The sequence below is a fragment of the Rattus norvegicus genome, chromosome 1 (genome assembly GCF_036323735.1).
Source record: "Rattus norvegicus strain BN/NHsdMcwi chromosome 1, GRCr8, whole genome shotgun sequence".
In the NCBI taxonomy this organism is placed as follows: Eukaryota; Metazoa; Chordata; class Mammalia; order Rodentia; family Muridae; genus Rattus; species Rattus norvegicus.
In genome coordinates, this window is record NC_086019.1 from 172,489,826 (window position 1) to 172,513,520 (window position 23,695).

General features: G+C 40.8%; 1 protein-coding gene across 4 annotated transcripts in view; it reads right to left on the reverse strand.

Moving 5' to 3' along the window:
• Ric3 (RIC3 acetylcholine receptor chaperone) overlaps nt 1-23,695 on the reverse strand; it is a 55,712-nt gene that overhangs the window by 24,188 nt on the left and 7,829 nt on the right. For 2 of the 4 annotated variants that reach the window (NM_001277069.1, NM_001115045.3), the window contains exons 2-4: nt 2,714-2,940; nt 1,675-1,747; nt 752-845 (exon numbers count right to left, since the gene is read on the reverse strand). In NM_001277069.1, coding sequence (NP_001263998.1) covers nt 752-845; nt 1,675-1,747; nt 2,714-2,940 — 394 coding nt within the window. Of the gene's footprint in view, nt 1-751; nt 846-1,674; nt 1,837-2,713; nt 2,941-8,100; nt 8,243-23,695 lie in introns of those variants that run through there. The other 2 variants (XM_063274190.1, XM_039091014.2) reach the window with 2 other exon arrangements.

Here is a 23,695-nt window from a genome sequence, read left to right on the forward strand (position 1 = left end):
CAAGAAGTTAGACTCCAGAGAATCAAATAACCCTAATTAAAAATGGAAAAGTCCTACATCCAATAGAGGGATAATATCCAATATATACAAAGAACTCAAGAAGTTAGACTCCAGAGAATCAAATAACCCTAATTAAAAATGGGGTACAGAGCTAAACAGGGACTAAAACAACATCCAAAGAATATACATGGACATACCTATGGCTCCAGCTTCATATGTAGCAGAGGATGGCCTTGTTGGGTACCAATGAAAGGAGAAGCCCTTAGTCCTGCCAAGGCTAAATCCCCCAGTGTAGGGGAATGTCAGAGTAGGGAGGCAGGAAGGGGTAGGTAGATGGGTGGGGGAACACACTCATAGAAGAAGGGGGAGTGGGGATTATGTAGGGGCTTTATGGATGGGAAACTGGAATAGGGGACAACATTTGAAATGTAAATTAAAAAATCCAATTAAAAAATGTTTAAGGGGTTGGGGATTTAGCTCAGTAGTAGAGCACTTGCCTAGCAAGCGCAAGGCCCTGGGTTCGGTCCTCAGCTCCGGGAAAAAAAAAAAAGAAAAAAGAAAAAAGAAAAAAAATGTTTAAAAAAACCAAGTTTCTAAATGATATGAAAATGAAATGTTAATTTAGAAAGAATACATATAGTGTACCTAAACTGACAATTACATAAGATAAAAACATGTGGTCTATACATCAACAGCCAAAGTATAATCTATAAATATGAAATTGTCTGAGTCCTATTTGATGGAAACTTACCTCTCACCATTAGGTCCCACTCTGTTGATTAATTTTTCCATGGCTTCCTCTGTCTCTTTTAGTTTTTCTTGTAGTTGAACAAGCTCAAAGTTGGCTGAAAAAAACAAGTATGAGTCTAAGAACCATCATGGGCAATCCCCTAAACCCTTCCAAGAAATGGCTAGCTGAAATGATCTGAGGTAATCCAGACTTGCTCAGAGATTCAGACAGGGCTTCCCTTGCTAATACAATCAGCACAAACAAGGTACAGAGGTCTGAGGAGCAGGTGCAACAGGATATATATTCATTTAGGGGATGATAAACAAATTACTCCCCTTCCACACGGTAATCCAGCAGAGCCAACTAAAGAAAACATCCAGCACCAAAAGCACCCTGCTATTACCCCAGAGTAATCGCAGAAGGTAGACAATGGCTTGTGATCCAAACAATGCTCCTGGGTAAGATACTAAGCCTACACAGGACTACAAGTAAAGGATCAGGGCTCTTAGGTGATCCCTGTTTCCTGTACATAAGGTCTGGAAGTATCTAGGAATTAAGAGTGTCAGTGTTACATTTCTGTAAAAGAAAGTCCCAAACTGTGGTTGGGACCTCAATGCCTTTAAACAGTGTCAGTATAAAGTACACACACGCGCATGCCCTACACTGAAACACTAAGATACTAAAAACACAGCAAATAATACTCCAAATATGAAGTGAACTTTCAGATCATAGGAAAGGGAAATGCTGCAAATGTTGACGTTAAATTCCTAATACGTACCCAAGTGAACTAGCAGCCTTGTGCTAAAGCACAAGCAGCATTAGCCCTTTAAGGCCCAACATCCATTCACATTTGGGAAACGCTTTTGGGACACACCCACATACTCTTCCCTGCTTGTATCCCACTCCAACTCACTACCACTGAAGACAAGGGGTGGAGCACTTACTGATCTTCCGGTGGGTGTTTCCGGGTGGGGCAGTGGAGCAGTTCCGGTCCTCTGCAGTTTTCCCCTTTGAAAGCTGAGGATGAAGGAGGCAGAGCACATCAACAGCAGCTCAGAACCTCAAAGTCACGGAACACCTCATGTTAAATGAAAAAACAAAAAAAGCTAGGAGACAAAAATTAAGTCAGAAATCAAACCAAGTATCAACATTAGAGAACTGTCTTTTTAAAGCCACTGAAAGAGTCAAGAAGGTAAAAATGATTGACGCAAAGATTACAGCACACGGAAAGCAAAGTCCCCTCAGTCACCTGCCATACCATGCTCATCCAGCGGCAGGTACAGGGCACCGGAGGACAGTCTCATCTCCACGCAGACGGCCTGCAGAGTTCCTGGGCAAGAAGAAACTAACCTCCCCTCACTTATACTGAGGCATGAGTGTAAGGTGAGGCTTCTATACCTTAACACAGAGAACAAACCTATAACCTCAAAACCTGCCTAAAGGTGGGACTTATTTGGTTGTCTCCCTTAAAGGACCCAGCATGACTTCCCACAACCAGGAAATGTTGGGCTTAGTGTCTTGACATGACTAATTACAGAGATGACACCAGACACAGTATCCCACACACTGGCACCATTAAATATGGCCTCACAGTGGCTACTTGGAAACATTGGTGCCCATCCTATGAACAAGCTGCTTCTTAGAGCATCTTAATGGTCTATCAGCTTGCAAAGATGCCTAGTCTCTTATTCTTTTTCTCTGAATTAGAGTGCTGTTTGGATTATGAACTAGAAGATCCAAGTTCTAATCTTGGACCTACATTTTACTTGTAAACCAATCCTAAGATTTCTCTCTGTAAAACTGAGATGGCAGCAATCCTAGCTAGTTCACAAGGAGACGATGAGGCTTTCAAAGAAATAGTGGATTTGAAAGGGCTGCGTGACCCTAGCAGGGATTTACCAGAGGCAATGGTTTTATTACAATGACATTAGATTTTCACTGATATACACATATAAGATGCACATGTAAGACAATTTCACTTACCTTAAACAAAATGTACAGGATGTACAAAAAAATCCCGAAGCCATAGATTGGAATGATCTGGCCCATCAGTCCTCGTCCACTACCCCCTCCTCCAGCACCGCCTCCTGCTCCCTTGGCCTTTGCAAAGGCCTCTGCAAGATGAGACCTCTGGAAATGAGCCCCTGGTGTCTGACCATCTGAGGGTGCCGTGTGGTGATGCATCATAGGTGGAAAGCGGCCCAATTTTCCTGAGAAAATTAATTAATTGGTTTTTATCTCTTCTGTTTTATATATGCATTGAAGTTCAAATAACAAACATGTTTAAGGAAAACCAGGACATTGATTAGAAAGATCTGGGTTTCATATGGATACAGACCATGTTGTGATAATCTCTATTTGTCTCTTCCTTCTGGGTCCATAACTAAACTTCACTTCCCAGCCTCCTGTAGAGTTAAATGTGGCCCTGTGACAGAGTTCCAGTCAAAGAAACTTGGCCTATAAAGCTTCCCATAGGCTCAACTACATGGCCATTTTCCTTCTGTAGGATGGATACTAATGTCCAGGGAGACCTTGAAAGTCATATGTTGGAAATGCCAGAGCCTCCATTACCCTTGGTTCCTAAGTAACTGTGGCACAGGCCTCCACTGCTGCTACCCTGATAACGTGGAACCATCTGGTCCTGTTTGTGGAAGTGAGAAACAAGCTTCTATTGTGTGAGAGCCATTATATACGTTGGAGTCTATCTGTTACAGTGGTTAGCCACCCCTATCTAATACAAAAGGAAATGTAATGTTCTCGGGAGAGAACAGAACCAGAAGCTGGAAAGCCATCAGGATTCAGGCTGGCTATTTTCACATTCCAGCTCAAACTCTCTCCTCTCTATGGGACCATAGCCTTTCCCTTTGTTTCTTTGCTCACATCTTCAATCTCTTTCTTCAGATAACTCCTCTAATTTCTTTGTGCCTATAATAGAAGAGAGTCATTCCAAGCCTCTCAATTTGCAACTCCTTCAAGAAATAGCTAAGACTGGGCCTAATTCCAAATTCCTTAGAGGAAGATGGAGCACACAGCTTGGGGAGGAGGCAAGCATCCCTTTTTGAATTAGCTACAGCTGAGCCTCCAAGATTCATAGAGTAGAAACAGGGTCAAAGGCCCAACCTTAGAAGAACTGAGAGAAGAGGAGGTTTGTCATCCACTGTTCTGCATTTTTCCTCTTCCTACTTCTCCTTCCTCTTCCTCGTCCTCTTCCTCCTACACTTATTTACGTATGTATGCAGAAAATGCTGGGAATGAAACGCAGAGCCTCGGGGAGATCAGCCAGTGTGCTTAACTACTGAACCATCTCTAACAGAGGTAACACACTAAAGTATAGAACACCAGAGAACAGAACAACCTTAAAGAAATTCTAAAACTACAAATTTACTGAATTTGACTACAACAAAATTAAGGATTTCCATTCAATACAGAAGACCATGAACAGAATCTGGAAGAATGAAATCAAGGAAAAAAAACTCTAACATATAAAACTGATAAAGGACTAAATATCTATAACATAGAAGAGTCTGCCACTTAATGACATCATGTAAAATTCACAGCAAAAGGAACCAAAGACATGAGGAAGGGACTTACAGAAAGGGAGGCTTAAGTGGCTGCCAACACATACAATGATGAAACTCAAAGTAAGACAGTTCCTGGTCAGTAGTGAGTTATCAGTACTAACGGGTGTGCAAACTACAACAGTGACCAAAATGCTCAATTAGTGAGACAGGACTTTCTACCCAGCAGGATGGTGGAAAGTAGCAAAAGCTGGCCAAGATATGGGAAGGCAAGAATTTTCGAACACTGAGGTAAGAGTGCAAACACACAGCCACCCTGCTAAGTGCCTTGCCTGTATTCTGTGATACTATATACATAGGCTGGACGGTCCATTGGCCCCTCTCTGGTGGGTAAATCTGGGAGATGTTGTCAAATATGGTTATGTAGGTAGGCTAACTTACACACTATAGGTCTGTGAAGATATAGCAAGGTACTTCAAGCATCTGACCTCCATAACTGGAAATGAAAAACTGAAATGGAATTGATGCAAATACTGACTTCATGTTTTTAGAAACTGTGTTGTAAGAGTGTCTATACAGACAGGTAGCATACATCTATAAATCCAGCACTTGGAAAATGGGGCAGAGGAGTGTGGGTAAGGCTACCCTGGGCAACATAGCAAGATCCTGCCTCAAAAGTGGGAAAGGGAGCTGAGGACAGAAATTGTTCATTGGTAAAGAGCTGGCCTGCCATACCCAAGGCTCTAGACTAGATCCCCAGCATGGAAACAGGCAAACAGAGGCAAGATGGAAAGACAGAGCAAAGAAAGGGGACAGGAAGGCAAAGAATGCCTCCCTGCCCCCCTGCCTTGCCTTTCTTGCTGGCTGAGAGATGGCCTGCAGAGAAAAAAATTTGCTCTTTTGAGAGATTTCTCAAATAAGAGTGTTAAACAAGCTAATGAGCCATGCATGGGCAGATATCCCTTTAATTCCAGCACTAGAGAGGTGGAGGCAGGGGGAGCAGGAATTCAAAGTCATCCTTGGGTAAATAACCAGCTTGGGTTACAGGAGATACAGTCTCAAAAACAAACAAACAAAAAAGCAAAATAAAATAGGAGGGACAGAAAGAGAGATAGTAATAGACAGACAGAACTAATAACCATGCTTAAGTCCCAAATTTTTTTTCTTTTTTTTTTTTTTCTTTTTTTTTTTTGGAGCTGGGGACTGAACCCATGGCCTTGTGCTTGCTAGGCAAGCGCTCTACCACTGAGCCAAATCCCCAACCCTTTAAGTCCCAAATTTTAAATTTAACTTTATCACTGCTCCTTTCTCATCTCTGAACTGTATTTTCTGAGAAAATCATACACGCAGGTTTGTGGAGCATACTTATGATAAAAACACAAGCCTCAACCCTCACTGTACAGTAAGAACTATTTTGACCTTTTTTTTTTTTTGACCTATGTCTTCATCTTAAAAGCACTCTTTTTTTATAATTTGTAAATATGTACCACCTACCTAATAAGACACCTTTGAATAAAATTCCTTTGGACAAGAAGTCAGGACTAGGGGTGTAGTTCATTTGGCAAAGCAGCTGCCTAGCCGCACAAGGCTCCCCAGCACTATTCCCCCCAAAAGTATACCAGAATATTTCTGCTTAATCTTTTAAACTTAGATATCAATGACATCATTTGAACAAAGTAACTTCAAAAGCCACAAAACAACACACTACACAGGCACACAGAAGTAAAGCACTTAAATGTGACTTTCTTAAGAAGCCGGGCCACACACTGGGCTTATGAGTATCTTTTCTTAATAGACTCCCTTTTGCTTTATAGGATCCTGGCTACACCCAATGTGAGAGTATCTGTGAGGGAGCTTCTCAGGCTAAGCACTGACTGACCACAGCAATTCTGCATTGTCATTTCCTGCTGTGAATGATAATGTCATATAAGTTGAGCACACACATAATTACTTTGTACTTCTTTCAAGCAAATACAAAAGTATAAAGATTTAAAATAAAGACATCAGAGAAGGTACATATGACCCAAGTAAGGGAAGGGCATGTGGCTTGAGGCTCAGTAGGTAAAGTGCTTGCTTTGCAAGCTTGAGGCTGGAGTTTGATCCCTAAAACATGTATTTAAAAGCCAGGCATGGTGATGTGCATCTGTAATCTTAGTGATGGGGAAGTGGAGACAGGAGGATCCCTGGAGCGTGATGGCCAGCCAGCTAAGCCTACTTGACATGTTCTAGGCCAGTCAAGTACCTTATCTCAGAGAGAAGGAAGAAGGGATAGATAGATAGATAGATAGATAGATAGATAGATAGATAGATAGATAGATAGATAGAGCCCAAGGAAGACAGCTGAGATTTCCAATGGCCTCCAAATATGTATCCATATACATGTGCACACAAATATATGGCCTTAAAAGAAAAGAATCTTTTGTGCTTGAAAAACAGACCATGAAGTGCTATGAACTGAGAGCTATCTTTAAGTGGACTCTGTCCTTAGGTAGAAGGAAGGGGGAACAAGGAGGTTAGATCATTAGCTATGGGGCATGGAAACTGCCTTCTGCCTTCTATCCTTTCTTACTCATGCTCTCTTTAATAATCTTCCTTTCCCTCCCAATACTGACTGTGCATGCCATGGAAGCTATGAAGGAAACTCTTCATCTCCAGAGTGGGTCAACCCAAGAATGGTGCCTTACATCTGTAATTCCAACATCTGAGAGGCCAAGGCAGCAAGATTGCCATGAGTTTGAGGGCAGCCTGGATACCCTAGTGGGTTCCAGGCTAGCCTGGGCTGTAAAGTGAGTCTATCTCAAAGCAGGAGAAAACTGAAATGATTCAAATAGGAGTACATCAGTGCCAGGGTTGAGTGAGAATGCCTCCCACGGGCTATTGAGTTGATGCTTTGTTACCAGGGAGGGGAACTCTTACAGGATTAGAAGGATTAGGAGGTATGGCCTTGTTGAAGGAAGTGTGTCACTAGGGGTATGCTTTGAGGTTTGAAAAGCCCATGCCAGACCTAGTCTCCCTCTCTGCTGTCTACAGATCTGGGATGTAGAGTTTTCAGCTGCTTCTCTAACACCATGTCTACCAGCATGCCACCATGCTTCCCACCATCATGGTGACAATGAACTAAGCTTCTGAAACTGTAAGTAAGCCTTGGTTAAATACCTTCTTTTATGAGTTGCCATGGTGGTGGTGTCTCCTCACAGCACTAGCACACTGACTGAGAGAGCAAAGGAAGCACAACGTTGGGTAAAGAAATGACCAAGCCATGAGCTCTTGTTTTGGGTGCTGATGACTATCTCTTTTACACTGAAGAATCATATTAATGATGATTGTTGGTTTCAAGGTTATTAGACAATGCCCCCCACCTCCAGACAGGGTTTCTCTGTGTAGCCCTGACAGTCTGGAACTCACTCTTTAGACCAGGCTGCCCTCAAACTCAGATTCACATGCCTCTGCCTCCTGAGTGCTGGGATTAAAGGTGTGTGCCACCACTGCCCAGCTATGCATTTTGTTAAAGCGCCTAGCCACTGAGATTAGCCCCCAGAACCCATGGAAAAGACGTAAGGAGATACCTGACACCACAAAGTTTTTCTCTGACCTTTCATACTTGCTAGGCATGAGAGAGTCCCACCTCTTTCTGTTTCTTTCTTGCTCTTTCTGTTTCTCTGTCTCTGTCTCTGTCTCTGTCTCTGTCTTTGTCTCTCTCTCTCTGTTTCTCTCTCTCTCTCTTTCATGTGCACACACATATACACACACTCACATACAACTAAGTTTAAAATGATATAAAACTGGGTTCGGTCCTCAGCTCCAAAAAAAATGATATAAAAAATAAAAATGATAATAAATTCTCCCATTTACCTGTTGTCCTGATAATTTTATGAACTGCGTCTGCTCCTTAAAAGTTTGAAAAATTGCTCACAACCATCTGCAACGGGATCCAATGCCCTCCTCTGGTGTGTCTGAAGTCAGCTACAGTGTATTCGTACACAGTAAATAAATAAACCTTTAAAAAGAAAGTTTGAAAAATATTTTGTTTTACTAGGTCCTAGCACTTTTAATAAACTATATTTCTTGGTTAATTTTGAATTTTATATTAAAAATATCAGTCTTATAAATGTATTCTTCCTTAGAATATTTTATACATTTCATCAAAACATATAGAAGTAGCTCAAAGGTTATGTAGTTTTTCTCTACATTTTTTCAAATTATTTCATTACTAATTCTGGGTATTTACATTGTCTTTAGCTTCCCCAGGGATTTTCTATCAAAAAATTCAGCTCTTGTATATGCTTGCTAAATCTTTAACTCTAGTTTTAACATTCACGGGATTTTTGTCTTTCTCAGACCTACTGTATGTACATAATTTCTACCAATGAGTATTTTATTCACTTATATTTATTCTTTCTAGTATAATGTTAGCATTCAAGGACTTAGATTGCTGTGTTAATAGATCTTTGGCTACTTTTCAAAATGAAATTTTGTTTCTTAGATGCTTTAAATTTGAACATATTATTTTATTGCTTTTTATTCATTATAAAATTTCAAGCAGTACAAGCTTATGTAACTAAATTCTCTTCTCAACCATATCTGTAGCCAATTCTACAATGCTACCTAGCAATAGCCTATTCTTTCATATATTTTTTTAAAGAATTATTTATTTTCTGTATATGAGTACACTGTAGCTGTCTTCAGACACACCAGAAGAGGGCATCAGATCCTACTTCAGGTAAGCCACCATGTGGTTGCTGGGAATTGAACTCAGGACCTCTGGAAGAGCAGTCAGTGCTCTTAATCACTGAGCCATCTCTCCAGCCCCCTCCTTTCAGTTATTTTTAAACATATCAATACACGCTACATTTCTGAAGACTGAAATGTCCCTTTTCAGGCTACATCCTTGCCTGCATGTGTTAGGTATTTATCTATGAGAGATTTCAAGGACTTGTTCTCCTGGGTTAAGGCACACATTTAAATTTACCAAGAATTCTCTAATTTCGCGCCACAAAAGACTATATGGGTTCACACACAGGGGTGTGGCTGATCTTGATAAATCATCAATATCTTCATTTATAGTTTGCTCTCCAGTATTTAAGCAGACCAGCTTTCATTTCTAATAGACCTTTTTCCCCCTATTGCTATTAGGGGTTGTTAATCCTTTTATTGTTGTTTCGAATTTTCTTGTGCTAATTCAATACAAAATAAGATTTGTAAACATTTTACTTTTAAATTGCATTGAGATTTTTCTCTTAAATTTGTACAGGTAAACTATAGCATGCACAAAGCACCATAATAAGATTTTTTCCTTAGACTAAAAATGCTAGTATATTTTTATATGTGATATTTTACTATTTTATTATACATACGGTCTTCCTTGTTATTTATTTAAAGCTAAAAAACAATTATTACGATTTTAACTTTCTATATTGATAATGGTTTCTGTTTAGTTAAAAATCTCTATCCCAAAATTATACAATGCAAAAATGTAAAGACAGTATATAGAAAAGCATTCTTTCTCTTGATACAAATAGACTAGATTTAATGTATGTAGCAACGTGCTTTTAAACTCTTTTACTGCTCTATAGGCCTTTTAAAATGACATAAAAATTAAAATCAGATAATGAGGTTAAAGACATTGCTTTATATTATTTTAAACTGCAAACTAATGATGCTATTAAGCTCTCTTGGCCATGAAAACTTATTAGACATGCACTTTGTTTAAGAGTCTCCCTAGGTAGAAAGGAAAAGAGCCATAAACAAAATAGCATGAACTTCCCTTGTGGAACAATGTTGATAAAGGGCACCATGTCCACAACAAAGAGACAACAAGCAAGCAATCACCATGGTTTTCATTACTACAGGATTCCACCTTTAAACACTAAAGGATACAAACATTTCAAAAAGAAGAGAGCGCCATCAAATGGGGTCACTGCTGAAGGAAATGAAAGACTAAGAACCCTGCCAGGTGAGTTTGACACCATTAAGGAAGAAACAGAAGTTAAGGAAAGGGTGGTAGATATTGGAAGACTTTGCACACCACTGTGCAGTACCCTGGATCTTAGGTCAGGAAACCACATAATGAGAAAGGCACTTGAGGGGAATTAATCTAGCAGCTGAATATAGGGATATAAAAGAGAAAGTAGGATCTGGGGGAAATAGCAGAAAGGCATTACAGTAAGTTAGCGGTACCAGAGGTGCCAGAGGCGATGGCTGGAGCTGTAAACAAGGACAGGCCCAAGACTATCACCATGTAATCAGCAGAAGCATTTAATATCAAACCTACCAGAGATCTGGGAAAGATTTAGTTTTCTAGGAGAAGAAAATGAAGGACTGAGAGGCTCATGGTTAGGTTAAAGCTGAGTTCACTTGTATCTGAGGCATTGGTGGGATATAGCTAGAAATGTTTGACTGCAATCAAATTGAGCAGTAACTCTGTTCAACCTAAGTGGCAAAGCTGGAAAACTGGATGAACTCTTCTCAGTCCCCAAAAGCCTGGAGGAACATGTATCCTTACACAAAAGGGGATGGAGAGAAAAAGAAAACTAAATGATCAAAGACAAACAAAAGCAAACCAATGTCATAAAAGTCAGAGAAAAGGCTACTGAAAAGACTAGAAGAATAAACTGATTGAAAGTGGGGTGTGAATGTACTTACAATCTCAGTCCTCATAGAGGCAGGGGGATGGAGAGTCCCAGGGGAACTGTCCTGTCCTGCCACTGTGGGCTGTGCAGTGAGACAGTTTCAAAAACAAAACCAAGCTTCCTGGTTGCTGCCGCCACGGAGAGCTCATAAGCAACACCCCACAAGCAAACTTGAGCTTCGGGACCGCAGGTAAGACCAACTTTTCTGCTGCAACCGACCTGCCTGATGTCCTTGGGACACACAGAGGCAAAATTCCTCTAGGACCGGACACTTCCAGTTTTTAGCTGGAGTCCCAATCTCTCGCTCCCTGCCTCCAGCTCACTGCTCCCAAACCCCGAGGGAGAGAGAGTTCACTGCGAGACAGGTGGGCACTCCTGAGACTGCAGAGCGGAAGAGACCACCAACACTGCCCACTCCTGCCCACATCCCTGGCCCAAGAGGAAACTGTATACGGCCTCTGGGTTCCCTTGGATAAGGGCACAGGAGCAGGAAATCCGCTGTGTCTGAGACACCGCCGGAACCTGAAGGGACCGACCGGATAAACAGTTCTCTGCACCCAAATCCTGTGGGAGGGAGAGCTAAACCTTCAGAGAGGCAGACACGCCTGGGAAACCAGAAAAGTCTACACTCGGCCCACATCTCTGTCTCAAGAGGAAAACACCAAACGCCATCTGGACCCCTGGTGCACGGAAGCTCCCAGAAAGGGTGGCGCAGATCTTCCTGGTTGCTGCTTCTGCGGAGAGCTCATCAGCAACACCCCACGAGCAAACTTGAGCCACGGGACCGCAGGTAAGACCAACTTTTCTGCTGCAAGCAACCTGCCTGGTGAACTCAAAACACAGGCCCACTGGAACAGCTGAAGACCTGTAGATAGGAAAAACTACACGCCCAAAAGCAGAACACTCTGTCCCCATAACTGGCTGAAAGAAAACAGGAAAACAGGTCTACAGCACTCGTGACACACAGGCTTATAGGACAGTCTAGCCACTGTCAGAAATAGCAGAACAAAGTAACACTAGAGATAATCTGATCGCGAGAGGCAAACGCAGGAATCCAAGCAACAGAAACCAAGACTACATGGCATCATTGGAGCCCAATTCTCCCACCAAAGCAAACACGGAATATCCAAACACACCAGAAAAGCAAGATCTAGTTTCAAAATCATATTTGATCATGATGCTGGAGGACTTCAAGAAAGACGGGAAGAACTCCCTTAGAGAAACACAGGAATACTTAAATAAACAAGTAGAAGCCTACAGAGAGGAATCACAAAAATCCCTGAAAGAATTCCAGGAAAACACAATCAAACAGTTGAAGGAATTAAAAATGGAAATAGAAGCAATCAAGAAAGAACACATGGAAACAACCCTGGATATAGAAAACCAAAAGAAGAGACAAGGACCCGTAGATACAAGCTTCACCAAAAGAATACAAGAGATAGAAGAGAGAATCTCAGGAACAGAAGATTTCATAGAAATCATCAACTCAACAGTCAAAGATAATGTAAAGCGGAAAAAGCTACTGGTCCAAAACATATAGGAAATCCAGGACTCAATGAGAAGATCAAACCTAAGGATAATAGGTATAGAAGAGAGTGAAGACACCCAGCTCAAAGGACCAGTAAATATCTTCAACAAAATCATAGAAGAAAACTTCCCTAACCTAAACAAAGAGATATCCATAGGCATACAAGAAGCCTACAGAACTCCAAATAGATTGGACCAGAAAAGAAACACCTCCCATCACATAATAGTCAAAACACCAAATGCACAAAATAAAGAAAGAATATTAAAAGCAGTAAGGGAAAAAGGTCCAGTAACATATAAAGGCAGACCTATCAGAATCACACCAGACTTTTCGCCACAGACTATGAAAGCCAGAAGATCCTGGACAGATGTCATACAGACCCTAAGAGAACACAAATGCCAGCCCAGGTTACTGTATCCAGCAAAACTCTCAATTAACATAGATGGAGAAACCAAGATATTCCATGACAAAACCAAATTTACACAATATCTTTCTACAAATCCAGCACTACAAAGGATAATAAATGGTAAAACCCAACATAAGGAGGCAAGCTACACCCTAGAAAAAGCAAGAAACTAATCGTCTTGGCAACAAAACGAAGAGAAGAAAAGCACACAAACATAACCTCACATCCAAATATGAATATAACAGGAAGCAATAATCACTATTCCTTAATATTTCTCAATATCAATGGTCTCAACTCCCCAATAAAAAGACATAGATTAACAAACTGGATACACAATGAGGACCCTGCATTCTGCTGCCTACAGGAAACACACCTCAGAGACAAAGACAGACACTACCTCAGAGTGAAAGGCTGGAAAACAACTTTCCAAGCAAATGGTCAGAAGAAGCAAGCTGGAGTAGCCATTCTAATATCAAATAAAATCAATTTTCAACTAAAAGTCATCAAAAAAGATAAGGAAGGACACTTCATATTCATCAAAGGAAAAATCCACCAAGATGAACTCTCAATCCTAAATATCTCTGCCCCAAATACAAGGGCACCTACATACGTAAAAGAAACTTTACTAAAGCTCAAAACACACATTGAACCTCACAAACTAATAGTAGGAGATTTCAACACCCCACTCTCATCAATGGACAGATCATGGAAACAGAAATTAAAGAGACATAGACAGACTAAGAGAAGTCATGAACAAAATGGATTTAACAGATATTTATAGAACATTCTATCCTAAAGCAAAAGGATATACCTTCTTCTCAGCTCCTCATGGTACTTTCTCCAAAATTGACCATATAATTGGTCAAAGAACGGGCCTCAACAGGTACAGAAAGATAGAAATAATCCCATGCGTGCTATCAGACCACCACGGCCTAAAACTGGTCTTCAATAACAATAAGGGAAGAACGCCCACATATACGTGGAAGTTGAACAATGCTCTACTCAACGATAACCTGGTCAAGGAAGAAATAAAGAAAGAAATTAAAGACTTTTTAGAATTTAATGAAAATGAAGGTACAACATACCCAAACTTATGGGACACAATGAAAGCTGTGCTAAGAGGACAACTCATAGCTCTGAGTGCCTGCAGAAAGAAACGGGAGAGAGCATATGTCAGCAGCTTGACAGCACACCTAAAAGCTCTAGAACAAAAAGAAGCAAATACACCCAGGAGGAGTAGAAGACAGGAAATAATCAAACTCAAAGCTGAAATCAGCCAAGTAGAAACAAAAAGGACCATAGGAAGAATCAACAGAACCAAAAGTTGGTTCTTTGAGAAAATCAAGAAGATAGATAAACCCTTAGCCAGACTAACGAGAGGACACAGAGAGTGTGTCCAAATTAACAAAATCAGAAATGAAAAGGGAGACATAACTACAGATTCAGAGGAAGTTCAAAAAATCATCAGATCTTACTATAAAAGCCTATATTCAACAAAACTTGAAAATCTGCAGGAAATGGACAATTTCCTAGACAGATACCAGGTACCGAAGTTAAATCAGGAACAGATAAACCAGTTAAACAACCCCATAACTCCTAAGGAAATAGAAGCAGTCATTAAAGGTCTCCCAACCAAAAGGAGCCCAGGTCCATACGGGTTTAGTGCAGAATTCTATCAGACCTTCATAGAAGACCTCATACCAATATTATCCAAACTATTCCACAAAATTGAAACAGGTGGATCACTACCGAATTCCTTCTATGAAGCCACAATTACTCTTATACCTAAACCACACAAAGACCCAACAAAGAAAGAGAACTTCAGACCAATTTCCCTTATGAATATCGACGCAAAAGTACTCAATAAGATTCTGGCAAACCGAATCCAAGAGCACATCAAAACAATCATCCACCATGATCAAGTAGGCTTCATCCCAGACATGCAGGGATGGTTTAATATACGGAAAACCATCAACGTGATCCATTATATAAACAAACTGAAAGAACAAAACCACATGATCATTTCATTAGATGCTGAGAAAGAATTTGACAAAATTCAACACCCCTTCATGATAAAAGTCCTGGAAAGAATAGGAATTCAAGGCCCATACCTAAACATAGTAAAAGCCATATACAGCAAACCAGTTGCTAACATTAAACTAAATGGAGAGAAACTTGAAGCAATCCCACTAAAATCAGGGACTAAACAAGGCTGCCCACTCTCTCCCTACTTATTTAATATAGTTCTTGAAGTTCTAGCCAGAGCAATCAGACAACAAAGGGAAATCAAGGGGATTCAGATTGGTATAGAAGAAGTCAAAAATATCACTATTTGCAGATGATATGATAGTATATTTAAGTGATCCCAAAAGTTCCACCAGAGATCTACTAAAGCTGATAAACAACTTCAGCAAAGTGGCTGGGTATAAAATCAACTCAAATAAATCAGTAGCCTTCCTCTACACAAAAGAGAAACAAGCCGAGAAAGAAATTAGGGAAACGACACCCTTCATAATAGACCCAAACAATATAAAGTACCTCAGTGTGACTTTAACCAAGCAAGTAAAAGATCTGTATAATAAGAACTTCAAGACTCTGAAGAACGAAATTGAAGAAGACCTCAGAAGATGGAAAGATCTCCCATGCTCATGGGTTGGCAGGATTAATATAGTAAAAATGGCCATTTTACCAAAAGCGATCTACAGATTCAATGCAATCCCCATCAAAATACCAATCCAATTCTTCAAAGAGCTAGACAGAACAATTTGCAAATTCATCTGGAATAACAAAAAACCCAGGATAGCTAAAACTATCCTCAACAATAAAAGGACTTCAGAGGGAATCACTACCCCTGAACTCAAGCAATATTACAGAGCAATAGTGATAAAAACTGCATGGTATTGGTACAGAGACAGACAGATAGACCAATGGAACAGAATTGAAGACCCAGAAATGAACCCACACACCTATGGGCACCTGATTTTTGACAAAGGAGCCAAAACCATTCAATGGAAAAAAGATAGCATTTTCAGCAAATGGTGCTGGTTCAACTGGAGGTCAACATGTAGAAGAATGCAAATCGATCCATGCTTATCACCCTGTACAAAGCTTAAGTCCAAGTGGATCAAGGGCCTCCACATCAAACCAGATACACTCAAACTAATAGAAGAAAAACTAGGGCAGCATCTCGAACACATGGGCACTGGAAAAAATTTCCTGAACAAAACACCAATGGCTTATGCTCTAAGATCAAGAATCGACAAATGGAATCTCATAAAACTGCAAAGCTTCTGTAAGGCAAAGGACACTGTGGTTAGGACAAAACGGCAACCAACAGATTGGGAAAAGATCTTTACCAATCCTACAACAGATAGAGGCCTTATATCCAAAATATACAAAGAACTCAAGAAGTTAGACCGCAGGGAGACAAATAACCCTATTAAAAAATTGGGGTTCAGAACTAAATAAAGAATTCACAGTGAGGAATGCCGAATGGCTGAGAAACACCTAAAGAAATGTTCAACATCTTTAGTCATAAGGGAAATGCAAATCAAAACAACCCTGAGATTTCACCTCACACCAGTGAGAATGGCTAAGATCAAAAACTCAGGTGACAACAAATGCTGGCGAGGATATGGAGAAAGAGGAACACTCCTCCATTGTTGGTGGGATTGCAGACTGGTAAAACCATTCTGGAAATCAGTCTGGAGGTTCCTCAGAAAATTGGACATTCCACTACCTGAGGATCCAGCTATACCTCTCTTGGGCATATACCCAAAAGATGCCCCAACATATAAAAAAGACACGTGCTCCACTATGTTCATAGCAGCCTTATTTATAATAGTCAGAAGCTGGAAAGAACCCAGATGCCCTTCAACAGAGGAATGGATACAGAAAATGTGGTACATCTACACAATGGAATATTATTCAGCTATCAAAACAATGACTTTATGAAATTCATAGACAAATGGTTGAAACTGGAAAATATCATCCTGAGTGAGGTAACCTAATCACAGAAAAACACACATGGTATGCACTCATTGATAAGTGGCTATTAGCCCAAATGCTAGAAGTACCCTAGATGCATAGAACACATGAAACTCAAGACAAATTATCAAAATGTGAATGCTTCACTCCTTCTTTAAAAGGTGAGCAAGAATACCCTTGGCAGGGAATAGAGAGGCAAAGATTAAAACAGAGACTGAAGGAACACCCATTCAGAGTCTGCCCCACATGTGGCCCATATATATACGGCCACCCAATTAGACAAGATAGATGAAGCAAAGAAGTGCAGACCGACAGGAGCCGGATGTAGATCGCTCCTGAGAGACACAGCCAGAATACTGCAAATACAGAGGCGAATGCCAGCAGCAAACCACTGAACTGAGAATAGGACCCCCGTTGAAGGAATCAGAGAAAGGACTGGAAGAGCTTGAAGGGGCTCGAGACCCCTTATGAACAACAATGTCAACCAACCAGAGCTTCCAGGGACTAAGCCACTACCCAAAGACTATACATGGACTGACCCTGGACTCTGACCCCATAGGTAGCAATGAATATCCTAGTAAGAGCACCAGTGGAAGGGGAAGCCCTGGGTCCTGCTAAGACTGAACCCCCAGTGAACTAGACTGTGGGGGGGAGGGCGGCAAGGGGGGGGAGGGTGGGGATGGGAACACCCATAAGGAAGGGGAGGGGGAGGGATTAGGGGGATGTTTGCCCGGAAACCGGGAAAGGGAATAACATTCGAAATGTAAATAAAAAATATTCAAGTTAATAAAAAAAAAAAACAAAAAAAAACACAAAACCAAACCACCTGGTTTAAGACTAGTATCAGAAAGGTTTTCAGGTACAACATATTTTTGAGAAACAGACGGAATGCCACATGAAATTCTGACTATTGGCCATTTTTGACAGTAACAGAAACCAAAGTATAGCAGCCTACTTCCTTTATACATGGTCTCTCTTTCCATAGGTTCAGTTACCCACAGCCATGATCTAAAAATAGTAAGTGGAAAATTCCAAAATAAGCAGTTAAGAAAAAATACACGCCATCCTGCATAGTGTGATAAAAGTTATGCCATGTCACCCCATCCTGCCTAGTGCATAAATTACCCCTCCACCCACAGCACCCACGAGGAGTAGCTACCTGCTTGCTCATCAGTGAGTGCTCCCTCAGTTACCAGGGTGGCTGTGGCAGCCCTGCTCAAGTGATGACCACCAATCTGAAAAGTGATGATGCCACCAGTCCTATTGTAACATTGTTGCGACCGTTCTACTCTAGTATCAGTTCCTGGTATGTATTTATGAATTAAACTTCCTCATAGCTATGTATGTGCAGGGAAAATATACACGCATGCATACATAAACATACCTAGAAGGAGTAGGGAGAGAAAAGAGTGTAGCCATTCAACAAATGTGTAAAAGAGACACCATATTCCACAGTCATGTGTAAAAATAACAAAATGGACCTATATTCCACACTATACTGAAATTAACCTGAAATAGACGAAAGGCTTAAATATAATAGGTAAAAGATCTTAATTAGTGATGTAAGTCTTTATGACTCTGAATTAGGTAGCGATTTCTCAAATGTAAAACCAAAGTAATAAAAAGGAAGTAATTCTGACACAAACTTTTGCCTGTAAAAGACACCATCAAGGAAATAAATATAACCAAGTGAATGAGGAAAAGACTAGCAAATCATTTACCTGATGAGGGCTGGTATCCAAACTACTCTTAAATTCTTAGCACTGAATGGTAAAAGACAACCTAACACAAAACAGACAAAAGGTCTGACTGGAGACATCGCTGTAGAAATGCCCCAGTGCCTTAACCCTTCAGTCATTTCCCCAGCCCCCCAGAACCTTTGTACATGGAGAAGTGGCTCATGGGACTAAGAACAGAGCAGGAGTTTCAAAACCAACACTGAGTGAATCCTGAGGAGGCAAGAACTGAACATATCCATCAGATAGGCTAGATGGTAAAAACAAGTTTTATAACCTAGAAGGAATTCTTCACTCTAACAGTTCATGTATTCACTAGTGAACACTTTACAGCATGCCTGGCACCATAGCAGACACAGACCAAACTTAAAACAAGCCAACACATTTGCAGATGACAGCTACTGCAGCAGGTTCCCACTGCCTCAACCAAGTCAGTGGCCTTTCTTGTTCTCTTACTTCGTTTCTCTGCAAGAAAGTGGGTATCAATGTTGACATATTAGTTGCTCGATGAACATTACCTTGAACAGAGCTCTGTCAAATTGTCCTACCGTGATCTGTATAGGACATTACTCTCCCAAGCCCTTCCCTGTCTCTTACATAGTTCCTTTATCCTCCAAGATTCTGTCTCAACCTCTTTCTTTCCCTTTTGCAAATGTGTTTATTCTGAAGGAATTCACTATGAATTCCAAAATGTAAAGCCATAATCCTAACTTTTCCCCTAAACTCTTTGTCTTATCCCCAACACCAGCTGTTTATTTCTTTTTTACGTTTATCACCTCAAACCTGAAAATGAAACTCATTTTCACCTTCCACACCCTGCCTTTGTAGACTCATTCTCTCAAACTTTGGCTTTGACCTAAAACCTCTAAACCCAAGGATGTAGTTGAGCCAGTAGGGTCAGAATGTGGAGACAAAGGGACTCTTCTCTTTATACAGATAGACGGCCTCCACAGGGAAGCCGCACCTCTCAGAGCTTGGTAAACAACAGAATAATCTCAAATGCTTTAAAAGTCAACAACAGTAAAACATGTGGAAACTACTACTTAGAGTGATTTTTAAGAGAAAAATTTCAACTATGCAATATTCAGGTATGGCTGACATACCACAAAAGTATGGATAACATGTCACATGTTCACACCTAGCACCCAGTGCTCCTGCCGTCACTCTCAGAGTTGTGTGTTCATACAGTCATTTCACTTAACAACAGGAGTACGCCCTGAAACTGCAGTGCCAGCAACTCTGCTGTGTGAACATCAACGTAAACCCACAGTTAAGATGTGACGCCATGGCTAGGCAATGCAGTCTTATGGGAGCATACTTTATGCAGCCATCATGGGCCCCACTTCTTGTATTCCCCTCCATTTAACTTGTTTGGTCTCTACTACTTGAATGTTTTCTGCTATTTGGCCATCTGTTTCTCTCTGTGTGTTTCTCTCTCTCTCTCTCTCTCTCTCTCTCTCTCTCTCTCTCTCTCTCTCTCATCTTTCTCTCTCTCTCTCATCTTTTAACCAAGTCCCCTAACAAATTATTATGTGTCCAAGTTGGTTGGTGCAGGTCTCATGTACCCAGGGTATATAATACCAGCATACGAACACCTAGTACGTGACTGCATTAGTGTGCTTTTACATTTCATTGCAGTAATCATGGTTTGTAATGATTAAGTAAGCATAAAACACATGTAATACTGGGGCTGGAGAGATGGCTCAGTAGTTAAGAGCATTTGCTTCTCTTGCAGAGGACCAGGGTTTTGACGGCTCATAAATCTGTAACTCCAATTCTAGGAGATGGAGCACCCTTTTCTGGCTTCCATGAGTACTGCATACACTCACATACATGAAATAACTTATAAATATACATTCAATATTGCCTTGAATGTTTGAAACTTTATAAGTAAACGGTGGTTATAGTTGTTCAAATGTCCTTAATGATACTGAACTGTTACCTAAACTTGTTTAAATTATAAGTTTTGTTGTACATATAGCCTACCACAGTTTTTAGTCAAAAGATTTGTCTTTCATGTTAATATCTCATCATTTTTGCTATAAATATATGACCTTAACTGGTTGCCATTTATTTCATTTCTTCTTGTCTTAAATATTTTACACATCTCAAAGTGCAAACATTACTCTTAGAGTACAAGAGCAAATGCTCTGCTTTACTCGGTACTAACTGGCTGTCAATGAGATGGCTCCTCCCCTCTTCTGAGTTCTTCCTGCTTTGGTTCCAGGCAGCATATCATATCACCAGCACCATTTTAATACTTCTTGGCCACAGTACTTGCTGCTGGAGAAAAAACTGCTTGGCATTAAGAACTCTGGCCTTCCCCGTAGTAAGCTACCAAGGCTTTTGGACAGAGCAGAGTCAGTACTTTCGCTTGGGGTTAGAAATCCGTGCCATGAAGCAGAACCTAAAGTCTTGACCACTGAAGAGCACTATTGTTTTGGATCCTTAATACCTCCCAAAGGCCAGTGTTAAAAAACCTTGGCGTTCAGGGTTCTGCTGCTGGGGACTGAAGGGACCTTCAAGAGGGGCCTAGTGGCAGGTCTTTAGGTCACTGGCGGTTATGCCTTTAAGGGTGATTGTGGGAATGAACCCAGCTCCCCGCTCACTCTTTGGCTTTCTGGATCCTAATGTAAGAGGTTTTGTTCTTGCCTCACCACAGGCCCAAAATAAGCAGGCCAAACCAATCCAGAACCTCCAAAACTAAGAGCTAAAAATAAACCTCTTTATGAACTGACTGTCCCCAATATTTTGTATAACATTTTAAAAAAAAATCTGGCATGACATTATACTATGCCCATGCTACTCAACTCCCCACCTGTTTTGTTTGTTTGTTTGTTTGTTTTGTTTTGTTTTACCTTTTTATCTGGGAGTGATCAATACCTTGGCCCAGAAATATAGCCACGGTGCCATGGTGATGTGTAGCTCAGTTCACCAATACTACTGACCAGCATCTTAAACAAACTTTCAAGCTATCTACCTAGTCTCCAGACAGAGATCATTTAGAGAACTTCTGATCTTTTAGTACTGCAAAGTTTTCTGTTACGATTAGGACTTGTGGGCCTTTTTAAAGATTTGCTTTAATGTGGTTTGTGGATGGCTCAGCTGTAAAAACACTTACCATACAAGATGAGGGCCTAAGTTTGGACTCGACAGCCAGCCTGTGACTGTAAAACAGCGCTCCCTCGATGAGCTGGGAACCCAGCTACAAACAGAGACCACATCTCAAACAAGATGGAAACCAAGGACTTCAAGTCCTCTGACCTGCACACATGTGTGAGTGTGAGTGTGTGTGTGTGTGTGTGTGTGTGTGTGTGTGTGTGTGTATACATGTGCACATACGCTACATGCATGCATCATGCACAAATAAAGGAAATGGATGAGGGCCAGTAAGGGCTCAGTGGGGAAGGTCCTTGCTGACAGATCTGATGCTGGAGTTTTGATCCTCAGGATCCACACAGTGAAAGAAGTGAACTGGCTCCTGTATTTTGGCACACACCTTCTTACTAACCCTCCAAAGAAAATATATAATAAAAACCTGTAACTAAACAGATGAAAAGACCAGAATAAAATTACTAAAGACATTAAAATTTATATTTTTCCAATGAAGAAACTATCTGTGCAGTAATCTCAGAAAGTACTTAAATCTTCAATAAAATGTGACTTAACCCAATCCAAATGGTCTATTGAAAGCTTTCCCCACATCTAGGTTTATTTGACTCTTAAGTTTTCCTTTAGCATATCATTTAGATTTGACTAAAACCTTAATGGCTTTCCGGAGTTTTACTTTTGCTTGTTAATAACCACCCTACTGCTGCTCATGAGACAAACTCTTACACTATTAACAAAAGAGCTTTCTGAAAGTAGCATTAACCATCTGTAGCATTTCATTCTTGAACAAATAAATCAATAAAGAGCTGGATGTGTTTATATTTTTCATTAGAGCAGTTCATGAAAGGTCTTAATGGGGCAAATAAATCAATAAAAGATGAGATGTGTTTGCATGTCTGCTAACCACAATTTAAGAACGGTCTTAATGCCAGGTTCTTAAGATGCAGAAGCTTCTCCATGAACACTGCAGCTGTAGCAACATTACTTACTCCACATGACTTAATGTGGAGCTGGAACGGCTCCGACTGATTCTTCCTCAGCAGTCTCCTATTTCCTTCGGTGCAGGTTTCCAGTTTCATAAGGAGAATAGATATAATGAGATGCCCATCCTTGCACACTTATACACCAATACGAGGGGTAGCAAAGCAACACATGCATCTAACCTATATGTATGCATTTCTGTAGCACAGAGAAACCAAGACTCAGTGAGCTCTGCACCACTCAAATACACAAAAACAGGAGACTGGGCTAGGATTCCAGGGAATGAGTTTCCTGGGAAGTGGCCAGGAAGAAACTGCCCTGCTTAAGTACTAAAGTGAGGGGCTTATCAGACAGCACGGCAGGCACATTCAGGTATGTGACTGTGGCAGCAGCAAAGGCTACCAGCCAGTGCAGATGGTGGACAAGGCACTGCTAATGCCAGTTCTAGTATCTTAGAGGATTCAACTATCTTGATGTCATTCAAAGTCTGATTTGGCTAACACTACAGAGTGTTACCTTGATCCAGTGTGTTGTTAATGTTCCACTAAAGGTAAGTACCAGGTAAGCTGAGGGATCACTACTATGACCAAGAAGAAATGTATACCCTTTTGGTGGCTGTAGCAACAGGAGTAGGAGCTATGTGGCACAAGCTCAGGAAGACAGGGTTGAGAAGTTGGTGTTTTGTTTGTTGATTGTTTGGTGTGTTTTTTGTTTTTTAAACAGAGACTCAATTTCACAGCATGAGACCCTAAGAGGAAAGCTCTAAAGCTGGACATTTCAGAAAGTCTCAGCAGGTGGAAAAGCAAGGTGGAAAGGTAAATATAAATGGGAAGTAAAAGTGAGCAAATCAGGTCTTGTGAAAGGTCAGAACGATGAACCAGCACAGAAGTAATCAGCACAAGTGACTCAGACTTCAAAAAGCTGGTCGAGGAGACAAGTCAAGACCTGCAAAAATGCCAGCAAAAGGAATGGCTTCGTGGTGAGGTTTACAGCAGAAAGGGAACTTGCTAGGTGATAAAGGGTGATTCACAGAAAGCAGAACATCTTGGCCCTTAGTTCTAGCAACAGG